Below are 17,564 nucleotides of genomic sequence, written 5' to 3'. Positions count from 1 at the left end.
TTTCTACAGTGCTATGGTACTTGTTAGGATTTCAAAATGAGATTGGAGAATATTACAGCTCTATGTTCCTTTTATCACTATTACATATGTAAAGCTTCCATTTGTATACATGTCCTACTATCTTTTAAACTTGTAAATATATAAAGATGCGCTCTAGCTAGCTATGACAATGAATTCTCTCTCTACAAACTCCAAAAGCATGAATAGTATGAGGCTGATGTGTTTCATCCATGCCTGCAAATAATCAATACAAATAGCATTGTTCAAGATAAGTTTCCAAATAAACATTCAAATTCACAGTGTTTTTCATGAGGAACCATAAAGCACATGGATTTTGATACAGTGGTATTTTGGATCCATTAGGAAACAGATAGTTAGCCTTTATTTTGCTGAAGCATTATTACAGAGGGTGTAAAACGTCTGTTTACTTCTGATGACACGTCCTCTGCATGTGCACAGCCAAAAGATTAGTACAAGATGAAACCAACTATCCTAGAGCATCTTCTGTTGAATATTTTCATCCCCTCTTGCGCTATTTCCCCAAATAAAAAAATGGGAGAAGCATCATGGTATACCACCATAACTGGGCCTAGATAATGGCTGGTACCCAAACATTCTATTCTGTAAGGTTAATCTTTAGATCTAGGGCTCTTTATTCATGATTCATAAATATTGTTTTAAATAAATAGATTGTATATCAATGACTGCAGCTGCTTATTGGCTACTAATAATTCAGTATAGCCCACATGGTATCCAGCTGGAGTTTTTCTTTTCTATTTCGGGATTTACAGGTATACTATCAACATTAAAAAAAAACATAATTTATGCTTACCTGATAAATTCCTTTCTTCTGTTGTGTGATCAGTCCACGGGTCATCATTACTTCTGGGATATAACTCCTCCCCAACAGGAAATGCAAGAGGATTCACCCAGCAGAGCTGCATATAGCTCCTCCCCTCTACGTCAGTCCCAGTCATTCGACCAAGAATCAACGAGAAAGGAGTAACCAAGGGTGAAGTGGTGACTGGAGTATAATTTAAAAGATATTTACCTGCCTTAAAACAGGGCGGGCCGTGGACTGATCACACAACAGAAGAAAGGAATTTATCAGGTAAGCATAAATTATGTTTTCTTCTGTTATGTGTGATCAGTCCACGGGTCATCATTACTTCTGGGATACCAATACCAAAGCAAAAGTACACGGATGACGGGAGGGATAGGCAGGCTCATTATACAGAAGGAACCACTGCCTGAAGAACCTTTCTCCCAAAAATAGCCTCCGAAGAAGCAAAAGTGTCAAATTTGTAAAATTTGGAAAAAGTATGAAGCGAAGACCAAGTTGCAGCCTTGCAAATCTGTTCAACAGAGGCCTCATTCTTAAAGGCCCAAGTGGAAGCCACAGCTCTAGTGGAGTGAGCTGTAATTCTTTCAGGAGGCTGCTGTCCAGCAGTCTCATAGGCTAAACGTATTATGCTACGAAGCCAAAAAGAGAGAGAGGTAGCAGAAGCTTTTTGACCTCTCCTCTGTCCAGAATAAACGACAAACAGGGAAGAAGTTTGGCGAAAATCTTTAGTTGCCTGCAAGTAGAACTTGAGGGCACGAACTACATCCAGATTGTGTAGAAGACGTTCCTTCTTTGAAGAAGGATTTGGACACAAGGATGGAACAACAATCTCTTGATTGATATTCCTGTTAGTGACTACCTTAGGTAAGAACCCAGGTTTAGTACGCAGAACTACCTTGTCTGAGTGAAAAATCAGATAAGGAGAATCACAATGTAAGGCTGATAACTCAGAGACTCTTCGAGCCGAGGAAATAGCCATTAAAAACAGAACTTTCCAAGATAACAATTTTATATCAATGGAATGAAGGGGTTCAAACGGAACACCCTGTAAAACGTTAAGAACTAAGTTTAAACTCCATGGCGGAGCAACAGCTTTAAACACAGGCTTGATCCTAGCTAAAGCCTGACAAAAGGCCTGGACGTCTGGATTTTCTGACAGACGCCTGTGTAACAAGATGGACAGAGCTGAAATCTGTCCCTTTAATGAACTAGCTGATAAACCCTTTTCTAAACCTTCTTGTAGAAAGGACAATATCCTAGCGATCCTAACCTTACTCCAGGAGTAACCTTTGGATTCGCACCAGTATAGGTATTTACGCCATATTTTATGGTAAATCCTTCTGGTAACAGGCTTCCTAGCCTGTATCAGGGTATCAATAACCGACTCAGAAAAACCACGTTTTGATAAAATCAAGCGTTCAATTTCCAAGCAGTCAGCTTCAGAGAAGTTAGATTTTGATGTTTGAATGGACCCTGTATCAGAAGGTCCTGTCTTAGAGGTAGAGACCAAGGCGGACAGGATGACATGTCCACTAGATCTGCATACCAAGTCCTGCGTGGCCATGCAGGCGCTATTAGAATCACTGATGCTCTCTCCTGTTTGATTTTGGCAATCAATCGAGGAAGCAGCGGGAAGGGTGGAAACACATAAGCCATCCCGAAGTTCCAAGGTGCTGTCAAAGCATCTATCAGAACCGCTCCCGGATCCCTGGATCTGGACCCGTAGAGAGGAAGTTTGGCGTTCTGGCGAGACGCCATGAGATCTATCTCTGATTTGCCCCAACGTCGAAGTATTTGGGCAAAGACCTCCGGATGAAGTTCCCACTCCCCCGGATGAAAAGTCTGGCGACTCAAGAAATCCGCCTCCCAGTTTTCCACTCCCGGGATGTGGATTGCTGACAGGTGGCAAGAGTGAGACTCTGCCCAGCGAATTATCTTTGATACTTCCATCATTGCTAGGGAGCTTCTTGTCCCTCCCTGATGGTTGATGTAAGCTACAGTCGTGATGTTGTCCGACTGAAACCTGATGAACCCCCGAGTTGTTAATTGGGGCCAAGCCAGAAGGGCATTGAGAACTGCTCTCAATTCCAGGATGTTTATTGGAAGGAGACTCTCCTCCTGATTCCATAGTCCCTGAGCCTTCAGAGAATTCCAGACAGCGCCCCAACCTAGTAGGCTGGCGTCTGTTGTTACAATTGTCCAGTCTGGCCTGCTGAATGGCATCCCCCTGGACAGGTGTGGCCGATAAAGCCACCATAGAAGAGAATTTCTGGTCTCTTGATTCAGATTCAGAGTAGGGGACAAATCTGAGTAATCCCCATTCCACTGACTTAGCATGCACAATTGCAGCGGTCTGAGGTGTAGGCGTGCAAAAGGTACTATGTCCATTGCCGCTACCATTAAGCCGATCACCTCCATGCATTGAGCTACTGACGGGTGTTGAATGGAATGAAGGACACGGCATGCATTTTGAAGCTTTGTTAACCTGTCTTCTGTCAGGTAAATCTTCATTTCTACAGAATCTATAAGAGTCCCCAAGAATGGAACTCTTGTGAGAGGAAAAAGAGAACTCTTCTTTTCGTTCACTTTCCATCCATGCGACCTTAGAAATGCCAGAACTAACTCTGTATGAGACTTGGCAGTTTGAAAGCTTGAAGCTTGTATTAGAATGTCGTCTAGGTACGGAGCTACCGAAATCCCTCGCGGTCTTAGTACCGCCAGAAGGGCACCCAGAACCTTTGTGAAGATTCTTGGAGCCGTAGCCAATCCGAATGGAAGAGCTACAAACTGGTAGTGCCTGTCTAAGAAGGCAAACCTTAGATACCGGTGATGATCTTTGTGAATCGGTATGTGAAGGTAAGCATCTTTTAAATCCACTGTGGTCATGTACTGACCCTTTTGGATCATGGGTAAGATTGTCCGAATAGTTTCCATTTTGAACGATGGAACTCTTAGGAATTTGTTTAGAATCTTTAAATCTAAGATTGGCCTGAAAGTTCCCTCTTTTTTGGGAACCACAAACAGGTTTGAGTAGAACCCTTGTCCTTGTTCCGACCGCGGAACCGGATGGATCACTCCCATTAATAACAGATCTTGTACACAGCGTAGAAACGCTTCTTTCTTTATCTGGTTTGTTGACAACCTTGACAGATGAAATCTCCCTCTTGGGGGAGATAATTTGAAGTCTAGAAGGTATCCCTGAGATATGATCTCTAGCGCCCAGGGATCCTGAACATCTCTTGCCCAGGCCTGGGCGAAGAGAGAAAGTCTGCCCCCCACTAGATCCGGTCCCGGATCGGGGGCTCTCGGTTCATGCTGTCTTTGGGGCAGCAGCAGGTTTCCTGGCCTGCTTGCTCTTGTTCCAGGACTGGTTAGGCTTCCAGCCTTGCCTGTAACGAGCAACAGCTCCCTCCTGTTTTGGTGCAGTGGAGGTTGATGCTGCTCCTGTTTTGAAATTCCGAAAGGGACGAAAATTAGACTGTCTAGCCTTAGCTTTGGCTTTGTCTTGAGGTAGGGCGTGGCCCTTACCTCCTGTAATGTCAGCGATAATTTCTTTCAAACCGGGCCCAAATAAAGACTGCCCCTTGAAAGGTATATTAAGTAATTTGGACTTAGAAGTAACATCAGCTGACCAGGATTTTAGCCACAGCGCCCTACGTGCCTGTATGGCGAATCCTGAGTTCTTAGCCGTAAGTTTGGTTAAATGTACTACGGCCTCCGAAATGAATGAATTAGCTAGTTTAAGGACTCTAAGCCTGTCCGTAATGTCGTCTAGCGTAGATGAACTAAGGTTCTCTTCCAGAGACTCAATCCAAAATGCTGCCGCAGCCGTAATCGGCGCGATACATGCAAGGGGTTGCAATATAAAACCTTGTTGAACAAACATTTTCTTAAGGTAACCCTCTAATTTTTTATCCATTGGATCTGAAAAAGCACAGCTATCCTCCACCGGGATAGTGGTACGCTTAGCTAAAGTAGAAACTGCTCCCTCCACCTTAGGGACCGTTTGCCATAAGTCCCGAGTGGTGGTGTCTATTGGAAACATCTTTCTAAATATTGGAGGGGGTGAGAACGGCACACCGGGTCTATCCCACTCCTTAGTAACAATTTCAGTTAGTCTCTTAGGTATAGGAAAAACGTCAGTACTCGCCGGTACCGCAAAGTATTTATCCAACCTACACAGTTTCTCTGGTATTGCAACGGTGTTACAATCATTGAGAGCTGCTAAGACCTCCCCTAGTAATACACGGAGGTTCTCCAATTTAAATTTAAAATTTGAAATATCTGAATCCAATCTGTTTGGATCAGAACCGTCACCTACAGAATGAAGCTCTCCGTCCTCATGCTCTGCAAGCTGTGACGCAGTATCAGACATGGCCCTAGTATTGTCAGCGCACTCTGTTCTCACCCCAGAGTGATCACGCTTGCCTCTTAGTTCTGGTAATTTAGACAAAACTTCAGTCATAACAGTAGCCATATCTTGTAATGTTATCTGTAATGGCCGCCCAGATGTACTAGGCGCCATAATATCACGCACCTCCCGGGCGGGAGATGCAGGTACTGCCGCGTGAGGCGAGTTAGTCGGCATAACTCTCCCCTCGCTGTTTGGTGAAATTTGTTCAAATTGTACAGATTGACTTTTATTTAAAGTAGCATCAATACAGTTAGTACATAAATTTCTATTGGGCTCCACCTTGGCATTGGAACAAATGACACAGATATCTTCCTCTGAGTCAGACATGTTTAACACACTAGCAATAAACTTGCAACTTGGTTATAATCTTTTTTAGCAAAAACGTACTGTGCCTCAAAGAGGTACTAAACGATTAAATGACAGTTGAAATAATGAACTGAAAAACAGTTATAGCATCAAACTTTAAAACAACACAACTTTTAGCAAAGGTTTGTTCCCATTAGAAAAATAACAATAATTAAATTTGACATAAAAATTACAGAGCAACGTTTTTATTCACAGTCAATATAAAATTCTCACAGCTCTGCTGAGAGAATCTACCTCCCTCCAAAGAAGTTTGAAGCCCCTGAGATCTGTCAGAGATGAACCGGATCATGCAGGAAATATAAGAGTAACTGACTGGAATTTTTTGATGCGTAGCAAAGAGCGCCAAAAACGGCCCCTCCCCCTCACACACAGCAGTGAAGAGAAACGAAACTGTCACAATTAAAACCAAACAACTGCCAAGTGGAAAATAATGCCCAAATATTTATTCACTCAGTACCTCAGAAATGTAAACGATTCTACATTCCAGCAAAAACGTTTAACATGATAAATACCTATTAAAAGGATTAGTGACTTTTAACAGAGTAGTTCCGGTGAAATACCATCCCCAGAATACTGAAGTGTATACATACATGTCATTATAACGGTATGGCAGGATTTTCTCATCAATTCCATTCAGAAAATAAAAACTGCTACATACCTCAATGCAGATTCATCTGCCCGCTGTCCCCTGATCTGAAGCTTTTACCTCCCTCAGATGGCCGAGAACAGCAATATGATCTTAACTACTCCGGTTAAAATCATAGTAAAAAACTCTGGTAGATTCTTCCTCAAACTCTGCCAGAGAAGTAATAACACGCTCCGGTGCTATTGTAAAATAACAAACTTTTGATTGAAGTCATAAAAACTAAGTATAATCACCATAGTCCTCTCACACATCCTATCTAGTCGTTGGGTGCAAGAGAATGACTGGGACTGACGTAGAGGGGAGGAGCTATATGCAGCTCTGCTGGGTGAATCCTCTTGCATTTCCTGTTGGGGAGGAGTTATATCCCAGAAGTAATGATGACCCGTGGACTGATCACACATAACAGAAGAAAAAAAAAATGGGATGTTTTTTTCTTACAGCAGCTAGGAAGATGAACACATGAATATTTATATTCATACTCACATAGAGAAGCCATCTCCTTGGGAAGGTCAGTAGGGAAACCTCTAAAGAAACCTCCATTGGCAAGCACTTCGAAGGGAGGAGAACTCCGTATTCCGCTACTAAAAGCAAATGGGTAAACAGCTGGGGGGAAACCATTCACATGTCCAAGGGGTGCACCTGGCCCGCAAATACGCTCTTTGCTGCTGTTTGCCATTATTGTTATTAGCCACGCTCTTTGCTATGTTTTGCTCTTCTTTTGTGTACTTTCTTCATGCAGAGTTATTCAGCCATTAATCCATAATGAAGTTTTGGCAAATCAAGGCAAGTAGTTAACTTGTGCCCAAAATGATTACTGTGGTCTGTCACATCCCTTCCTGAAAATAAATAGAAAATATGTTAATTCTTTATCAAGAAAAGTGACACTACTAAATAATACCACTGCAGTAGATTTTTAACCCTTGCGTGAACTGAACACATAGGCAAACAAGGAGTTAAATCACTCCTTTTGGTCTAAGAGAGGGTAAACCCAAACACCCTGTCAAGTCACCTCCAGAATTAATTTTTTTGCTTTCTTCTAACAACTGCTTAAAATGTGCACGTGTGAAGGTGTTCTAGAGAAATGCAGCCTTCTTAGAAAATGCATTCAAAGGTTGGTAATAAACTCCACTCAAGCAAGACTGGTTGAACAGCCCATGTACTGGGCAGCACTACCAGAATATTTGAACTGACATTACATACTTTGAGATTGTAATACAAAACGTTTAATTATTCGCAACAACATTGTGATACCATTATTTATTTTGTCCCCTTGCTTCTGCAGATTTAGCTTGTTGCACACTCCAGTGATCCATTTATAATTGTAACCAATTTTGCTCTACAGATAAGGAAACTTAGGTTATAACATGGCATCACATGTTGCTTTGTGGGGACTAACATTTCTACCTATTTTTTTCCAATATAAAAAGACTCATATAATTAAAACAAACAAAAAACAAAACTAAAAAAAATCAACATATTATCTTCAGGTTAATCTTTGCTTTGAATACATTATTCTATTTAGCATTTATTTAGTGTTTAACGTCCCTTTAACCAGTGTTTATTTTTGTGGTTAATTCCTAGCGGACTCTGAGGTAGCTGATTGTGACAGGAGATGTGCACCCCATTTGTTCTGAGCTCCAGGTTATAGGACACTTCTGTGGGTGCAATCTATTACCAATATAACTACTTGTTGCAATGTAGAAAAGCTGATATCACTTATATACCTTTTTACAACACACTTAAAATCATCAATGACATCATTAAACAGTGTTCTAGATTCAGAACAAACACATTTATATTTGGTTATAACTGCACTGGGATTTAAACCATCAGCTTTCAGTAAAGATGACATTATTTGACCTTAGCGTACCTGTCTTACAGCACACTTGAATATAATTTTCCATTTGATAATGATGTCACATAGCAAAGGTACATGAGATATTTAATAAAATGCAAACTTCATGAGCCAGGAACTGAACAAGACATACACATTAGCCATGACCTAACTTGTTTTACAGCTACGTTGATAGCATTTTTTCATAATGCCACATAGCAGTAGATAAATAAAACTTATGTAAAAGATAAATAACCTGAACTAGGAATCAAACCACCAACCTGCAGATTGCATAAATATACCAAACATGCAGTAATACTGATAGAAGTTCTTCTTTTCATAATGATGTAATGTAGCAAAACAGACTATTTGTGCATTATAGACACAGCTGGAATGTGTTTACAGCAAACTTCTATATGCAAATTATTATACTTTGTGTTTAAACTGTGCACAGAACTCTATTTAAACCCTCCAATTAGATCTTCTTTATTCCCTATTGCAACGTTATAACTATTTATTTTGACTAAAAATACTTTTAGGTGCCATAAATTCCCAAAGAGTTGATTTTCAACATTGTGATGTCAATCTGCCCTCCAGACAGCCAGGCCCATCAGTAACTTCCCAGAAATATGAAACAAACAACATATTAATGGCAGGTAATAATTATGAACAAAATATTTGATTTTAGAATTTGGAATATATAACCAGTTAAAATAAAAAGATTAACTAAATGAATAGTAAAAATGGATGAAATATAAATATCTAAATAGCAAACCACCTATTGTACATAAACAAATGTTATGCATTGCCATCATTTGATAGATATGTTTTGTTTTAAACATTTGTAGAAGCCACCCAGGTCTGTCAATTTGAAGCAATACTATTAGAGGGACACTAAACCCACATTTTTTCTTTCATGATTCAGGTAGAGCATGCAATCTTAAAGGGACACTGAACCCAATTTTTTTCTTTCGTGATTCAGATAGAGCATGCAATTTTAAGCAATTTTCTAATTTACTTCTATTATCAATTTTTCTTCGTTCTCTTGCTATCTTTATTTGAAAAAGAAGGCATCTAAGCTTTTTTTGGCTCAGAACTCTGGATAGCACTTTTTTATTGGTGGATGAATTTATCCACCAATCAGCAAGGACAACCCAGGTTGTTCACCAAAAATGGGCCGGCATCTAAACTTACATTTTTGCATTTCAAATCAAGATACCAAGAGAATGAAGAAATTTTGATAATAGGAGTAAATTAGAAAGTTGCTTAAAATGGCATGCTCTACCTGAATCAAGAAAGAAAAAGATTGGGTTCAGTGTCCCTTTAAGCAACTTTCTAATTTACTCCTATTATCAATGTTTCTTCGTTCACTTGCTATCTTTTTTAAAAGCAGGAATGTAAAGCTTAGGAGCCGGCCTATTTTAGATACCAATAAGCAAGCATAATGCAGGTTCTGAACCAAAAATGGTCCGACTCCTAAGCTTACATTCCAGCTTTTTAAATAAAGATAGCAAGAGAACAAAGAAACATAGATAATAGGAGTAAATTAGAAAGTTGCTTAAAATTGCATGTACTATCTGAATCATGAAAGAAAGAAAAACATGTGGGTTTAGAATTCCTTAAAGCTGTTTTCACATTAGGCACAATAAAAACAAATATTTCAACATAAAAGTGGAAACTGTAACTAGCAGTCACTAGTGATAACATGATATTCTCTAGTTCTCTTTTGTAGTAAGTGCCATTCTGAACAATCATTTCAGCCCAGCCAATCCAAAAAAATGTAAAAGCAGATTTATAATGGAACTGTTCATCAACCTGAATACACAGGCAGATACACCATATATATATTAGGTCTGTGCAGTATAGAAAAAAACAAGTATTTTTTGATGAAATAATTGTGATTTTAATTGCAATTTTATTAAAATATTTTTCAAACATACATTTTGTATTAAAAAAATGCATTTAATGGGTTAGGAAAGTCCAAATTATGCTTGCATGATTCAGGTAGAGCATGTCATTTTAAGACCCTTTTAAATGCACTTATGTTTTTAAACGCGCATTGTTTTCTTGGTATTCCTTTTTGCAAAAGAATGCGCACATATCTTGCACTAGTGGGAGATGCTGCTGATTGGTGCCTGCACACATTTGTCGAGATTAACTAGATGCGTTCAGCTAGCTGCCATTGTTCCTTAAAATGAAGGTCAATTTTCATGTGAAAGTGCCCGGTTTTTAAAAAACTATTAAAAAAAATTAATTAAAAACAGGCACTTTCATTCATGAAAATTGACATAGCACCGTATTTTGAAAATATTTACCTTGTTCTTCTAAAACGCTGGATCGCCGTTCTGAAACGATGCTCCGCCTGCTTCTTCCTGGTTTACTTACCCAGCAATGACGAAACCGCAATCACTCCGGGGGGGAGCCGTGATTAGAGGATGCCGGAATCGTCATTGCTGACGTATGAAGAAGCTTGTGACGGGCTGGTGAAGCACTGGAGCGGCTTCAAGAAGAAGAGGTAAGTATATTTTTTAAAAAACGGCTGAAATGTCAATTTTCATGAATTTTTTAAAAAAACGGGCACTTTCACATGAAAATCGACCTTCACTTTAAGCAAAGGATAACAAGAGAATGAAGTAAATTTGATAAAATAAGTAAATAGGAAAGTTGTCCATAAGTAATGTATCATAAATGCACTTTACTGAAAACACAGCACTAAACTGGAGAAACAGCAGATACTTCTCTAAAGCTTACCATGTTTGAATGCACTTAAAACAACTGTAAAAATGATTTAAAGGGATATAAAACCCAAAAATGTATTTTGTAATTCAGATAGAACATGCAATTTTAAACAACTTTCTAATTATCCTCTATTATCATTTTTTGTTCTTTTGGTATCTTTTGTTGAAAACAAGAGATTGTAAGCTTAGAAGCCTGCCCATGTCTGGAGCCCTATATTGCAGCAGTTTTGCAAGAATGCTATTCATTTGCAAGAGCACTAGGTGGCAGCATTATTTCCTGACATGTATTGCTCCAAATACTTACCTAAGTATCTCTTTAACAAAAAATACCATGGAAACAAAGCAAATTTGATAATAGAAGTAAATTGGAATTTTTTGGGGGGCACATACCCCTTAACACAATGCATAAAAGCATTATTTATCAATGTTTAAACACACGAAGAGTATGAAAAATAATGCAAAAAAGAACTACTATAGCAAAAGGGTGGTCGGTATGTGGAACAGACGTCCACATAAAGAGTATCTGCTAATACATTATATGAAGCCATAGAACTATTGAGAACGTAGGTCAAGTATGACACAAAATAGAAAAATGATATTCCAGAAAATGTTTGTTTTTTTAAGATTAGAAACATTTATTTGCTATGAACCTAGTTAGAGCACTACTTGCAAGGAATGATAGCATTTACCCCATACAGAGCAGCGTCCACTTGTATTCTTGGTAAAGGACGGGACATGATTTTAAGTGAGATGAAGGAAGCATTAAAGGGACAGTCTAGTTCAAAATAAACTTTCATGATTTATATAGGGCATGTTATTTTAAACAACTTTCCAATTTACTTTTATCACCAATTTTGCTTTGTTCTCATGCAAATTTCTTAGACATTGAAGACCACCTCTTATCTGAATGCATTTTGACAGTTTTTCACCACTAGAGGGTGTTAGTTCACGTGTGTCATATAGATAACACTGTGCTCACCCACGTGGAGTTACCTAGGAGTCAGCACTGATTGGCCAAAATGTAAGACTGTCAAAAGAACTGAAATAAGGGGGCAGTTTGCAGAGGCTAAGATATAAGATAATCACAGAGGTAAAATGTGTATTAATATAACAGTGTTGGTTGTGCAAAATTAGGGAATGGGTAATAAAGGGATTATCTATCTTTTAAAACAATTACATTTCTGGTGTAGACTGTCCCATTAACATGTTACACCCAGTGTACACTCACATAAGACGGGCATTACCTTTTTAACCTGTTCACTGTTGGGCACACTCTTTAGACCACAAGGTTATTTCATAAATTATTTTTTTATAACCAGACATCAATAGGGTTGTTAGAAATGTTTGTGACATCACTTAATTAACCCCTTTCATTCCTGAGAGCAAAAAAAATGTTTTTTATTACAATTAGTATTTTAATCCAATGTCAGAGCTACAGTGCATTGCCATTTAAGGCCTTTCTCTACTAAAGCTAACTTCTAGCAAATCTAATCAAATTTACCATAATATAATCAAATTCTTATGGTTGCACATTTCTCCCATTCCCGCTACTCTGCAGAGCATCATCATATTAACCCCTGCCCTGCAGACACCACTGAAAGGGTTAAATCCCGGCAGTGGCGGCAGCTGAATGAGAGAACAGGGTGTGGATCTGCTTTCTGTGTGTTTTTCCCCCTGTTTTTGAGCAGTGTCCAGACTCGGTGGAAATGTGTGCCGCACGCACCATATGATTTAAATCAGGAGTCTTTTTGGGCTGTGAGATAAATAGCGCTTATGTTCTCGCTGCCAGCGCTGGGGCAGGCTTGGCTCCCACTGAGCTGCAGCTTTGGCTGTACCACCCCGAGGGCAGAAACTGAGCTCAAATATTCCACATGGAACTCAAAACCGCACTACTAACTCACAACAGGCTTGCTCTGTCCCTGTGCCGTCCTTAAGCTCCCCCCTACCCTGTCTGTCACCCGCACCCTCCCCCCTTGCTATTTCCTTCCCTGGCTCTCTTTTTTTTTTCCATATCCCTCCTCTCTCACTCAATCTATAGCATTTCTTAAACTTTCTACACTTTGCTGTTCTCCTCCCTCTTTCTTCAGAGGATCAAGTTCTAACTAAAGCACATTCTATCTTCTTTATAATAGCAAACCCCTTCCATGCTTTCAAACGTAAGCATTTTAAGAGGTTTAATTTTTTATATTAATTACTTATACCTAATCACAGATGCCCACCTCAATCTCATTTTTTATTTTCTGTTATCTATAAATTCTAAGTTTTATTATCTATATATTCTATTTGCTCAGGGCATCAAAAGCAAATCTTATATTTAAGCATTTTTATTTAGTTTAACCAGGGACATGGTTGTAAAATAGCACTATGACAAGGCATTTCTGGTATCTGCAGTTAAATACTAGTTGCTTTTTGTATGACATCAACCAACAAGAATGCTGCCTCTATTGTGCCCCTATAACCAGCTTTTTCACAGAAAAAAAACTCTGTTTAACTCTTCCTGCAGTCTCTGTCTGCGCTCTCTGCTTTTTCCTGGAATTCTGCGGAACACAGAAATATACTGTTTGGTCATTGCCACTGAACTAAATTGCCATGGGAGTGTCCACAACTTTTTTCTTCCAAGTTCCAAATGTGTGTTGCAGCCCTCCCTAGCAACCCTGTCCAACTTTACGGCCCAGGGGCCTAATGCAGCCCTCTAGGGCATTTTTTTTCTGTGTCCCTTTACAAAATGAATACTGCATAGTGTGTGTTGTAGCAGAGACTACGGGGGCAGAAAAAAAAAAACAAGTTGTAGGAGGGCGTTAAAAACTGGAAAAGTTCCTATTTGAGTGTCTGTAAATAACACACATTTTTCCCTGCACCACATTACCAGGAAGACACCAGACCTTGCAATAATAGCATTTATTTAGCCAAATCACTGGTCCTTTAAACCACTGGTTTTCAAACCTGTACTCAAGCCTCCTATTTTGTGGATATCTGAACTAGAGCACAGGTAAAATAATCAGCTGATTAGCAGCTAAATCAACTCACTAGAAATCATTTCAAATGTAAGAATATTGTGAATAATACAATAATGCATTTTGAGAACACTTTAAAAAAACTGCTCACCATAAACTTTTCAACTTATTGGTTAAGAAAGAAAAATAGAAAGAAAAATAGTTATTTTAAGTTGCATAGCAAGGAGGGATTGGATCTCTAAGAAAAATGTAAGAAATTCAATGTGCTGTACAGGAATCCCATGCAACTGCAACATACTTCTAGGTGCAGAGGAGGGGTTAACGGAACTGCAGGAAAGGGTTTTCTATTCTGTACCTTGGTCAAGCTAATAAAAATAATATTCACACCAAAAACTTGTAGAGCTGCATTCTTCTGACCTGAATGGCACAAGCATGCTACTGAGTAGACAAAGAGTTAAACTGTTGTCTGCAGGAGCACAACCACACTTAACATCGGGAGACCGATCCAATATGCAGCGTTGCCCGCAAAAGCCACCGCCGCCAGATTTTGTGCAATTTTGGTATTACATATACGGCGTAGCATACAAGTTACGCGCATATATTTCACCCTTCGGCCGTATTTTTTTTTACCCATAGACTAACATAGAACTACACGCAATTTGTTATCCAATATACAGCGTAAGGACTTACGCGCGCAGATTTCAGAAAATCTACTCCATTCTCATCTCGCCACAAATTGCAGGCGCAGGAACCCTTGCACTGACTAAAAAACCAACGTAACTCCCTGGAAGCCTTAACAAACACATACATTTAAGCAGCATCTCAAGGTTAATGGGACAGTATACTATGATATTGCTTTTTGAAGGTTTATTTGTGTATTTGAAATAGTTTAAAGCCACAACATAATCAAATGGATTGAGCTTGTAGGTACTTTATCACATTGTGGACATATACTTGCTTATTTACTGTAAATTGTATTACCTTCATCTCTTTAGAACCCACTGGAGTGTAATTTATTCTAATGCTAACACAATTGGCACTGATGCCAAAATATATAAAGGGACATTCAAGTCCAAAGAAAACCTTCTTCTTTTAAATAGGGCATGTTATTTAAAACTACCTTAAGATTTAATTAGAACACTTGCTTTGTTCTCTTGGTATTCTTAGTTTAAAGCAAAACCTAGGATGGTTTATATGATAATTTCTAAGACCTTCTTGAAGGCTGCCTCTTTGCAATTGTGTCAAACCAATCACAGACACCACAACCTCTCACCTGCAGACTTAAAACACCTGATAATGCCCACCCTATCAGTAACATCACTACTATATATACCAATGTGTCAATTTATATTGGATGTGAGATACATTGATTTACATCTTAGAAGTGAATATTACTATATGTACCCTTCAGAAACAACTATTGTGGATGTGAGTTATAGTACAAAAATATGTCATAAACAGGATAATATTACCTTTTTTGGGCCATTTCCACACAGGTCATATTATATGTTTTAACAATATTAGTGTACTAAAAAACACCTCACATGGATGTGGATGACAATTATATGGTAAATAACAGAGGACAAGATTTATGGTGAACTATAAGAATATTTATTTCTTTTTTGGCTTCTTGTATGAGGGAGCTGAGGTTGCTGTAGTGGATTGCCTTGTTCTCCTGGTTTGAGAAGACTCTTCTGTTTCTGCTGGTGTGCTGGCCACAGATGATAGGCTGGAGGCAGTGTCCTGCTGGTGTGTAAAGTGCTCAACCAACACACCCAAGAGTTGATTTTGTTCTCTCCATCTATTGTCCATTTGCATCTGCATATAAGACAGAATTTGCATCATCTGGGATTGGTTATGAACACTTGCACTTAATGATGCTGCTATGTCCCTCTGTAGCTCTATGCTACGTTGTTGTCTCCTCTGTTGGCTCCTGAAGAACCTCTCTTGGCCTCTTTGTACATTCTCTGTGCTTGTTATGATCCTCCTCTGGAGTGCAATGTATTCCTCACCCAGGGGTGAATACAATGCATCCACAGGCTCTTGAGCAGCAGGGCTTCTAGGTGCTTGAGGTGCAGGTTCAGCTGCATCTGCTGCTGCTTGAGGTGCAGGTTCAGCTACATCTGCTGCTGCTTGAGGTGCAGGTTCAGCTACATCTGGTGGTGCAGGTTCAGCTACATCTGCTGCTTGAGTACTTTCAGCTATATGTTCTTCTGCATATGGTGGAGCTCTTCCCAATTGAAGAGGATGGTGGTGCTCTTGTGACATAGCCTGTGTGTAAAAGCCATGACTGCCCTGAGATTGTGTGTGTGTGTGTGTGTGTGGGGGGGGGGGGTAAATACATGGACCCTTTGTGGCTGTCTTGGCTCCCCCTCAAATCCAAAAGAAGAATATTCCTCTGTCCAGGAATCTTGCCAGTGGTCATATGTCAATGGTGGTGGCATCACTTCCGGGTCCTCTACTGAAGCCATCCAACCCTGCTCATGCCTGGGAGCATAATGTTCACGTGGTTGCCTGAAGACTGGTGGTGGTGGCTGCATGCCTGTGACTGGTGGTGGAGGTGGCTGCATGCTTGTGACTGGTGGTGGTGGTGGCGGCATGCCTGTTTGCATTCTCGTGACAGGAGGTTCTGTGGAGGAGTCAAATGATGAGCGGGATTAGTACAGTCATATATATGTCCATGTGGGCATACAATGTACATTGATACATGCTAGGGCCTATACTGATTCTCATGTCAAACTCTATAACATGCATGTGCACATTGTGATTTGTGATATGAGGGATTTAAATATGCGCAGTATACAGGTATGTGTTTCATACAATAGTTATGTGTACATGTCAATGATGGAGAAAATGTGTTCATTAAGTGACACTATGGTCACACAATTTTCTTTAGCCTGATGTAGGCACAGAACCTGCTTTCTTGAGCTAAAAGTATTGTGATGGCTATAGTATCCATTTACTGAAAACTCTACATGTGGCTTGTGGCCTGTGTTACTCCGAGACATGTTAGTATTTCACTATTCCACCTCATATCATGAATTGCATTGTGTTAAGTAGCATTAATGTCAAATATAATTGTAGATGTTTTTGTTAGTAGGCCAAATACCATGCTCATCATTGTGTACATGAATGCGTGACATTTAAAGGATGTTATATCTCAAATACATATAATACTGGTGTGTGGGATGTTACTCACCAGCATGATGTGCTGTGGTTGTAGCCCCTGAGTCACGAGCCCCTGGAAGTCCACGGACTGCTGTGATACTCAGGGACCTGCGCATCATCTCCTGCCAGGTGTTGTATTCTGTGTCCAGGGGTTTACCACCGCCTGTTCCCCTCTGGTGCATGGTTTCCTGCCCCATCTTTTCTTTCACTCGCCTCTTACAGTCATTCCACCTTTTTTTAAGGCCCTCAACAGTCCTCCTCTGCGGGGCCACACTGTTGACTGCATCCTTTACCGCCAACCATGCTGTTTTACGCCTTTTGGCAACACCTTTGCCCTTCTCCTGGCCAAAGAGGGCACTGTGATTGTCCATGATGGCCTGCATTCTCATTGAATGAGAAGTTTGGACATCTCATCCTCTCATCCTCTGTGGACACCTGGTTTGCTTCCTGCGATGTCCCTGGTGTGGGTTCCTCCCTATCCTCTCCCTCCTCCCCCCATCTGTCCCCATGTGCACCCTCTGTCCCTCTTCTGGATGTGCCTGGTCTCTGGGGCTCTCGGGCATCTCCCCTCCCATCATCCCTTCTAGCTCTCCCTCTCCC

General features: G+C 40.0%; 1 protein-coding gene across 2 annotated transcripts in view; it reads right to left on the bottom strand.

Annotated features, from left to right (window-relative positions):
* RARG (retinoic acid receptor gamma) overlaps positions 1 to 17,564 on the bottom strand; it is a 431,518-nt gene that overhangs the window by 247,977 nt on the left and 165,977 nt on the right. For both annotated transcript variants that reach the window (XM_053708315.1, XM_053708316.1), the window contains exon 2: positions 6,754 to 7,106. In XM_053708315.1, the coding sequence (XP_053564290.1) occupies positions 6,754 to 6,946 (193 nt within the window). In that variant the 5' untranslated portion in view covers positions 6,947 to 7,106. The remainder of the gene's footprint in view (positions 1 to 6,753; positions 7,107 to 17,564) is intronic.

Source organism: Bombina bombina, chromosome 3 (assembly GCF_027579735.1).
Source record: "Bombina bombina isolate aBomBom1 chromosome 3, aBomBom1.pri, whole genome shotgun sequence".
Taxonomy (NCBI): Eukaryota; Metazoa; Chordata; class Amphibia; order Anura; family Bombinatoridae; genus Bombina; species Bombina bombina.
The sequence above is the reverse complement of the archived record's forward strand: the minus strand, read 5'-3'. Positions and strand labels throughout refer to the sequence as shown.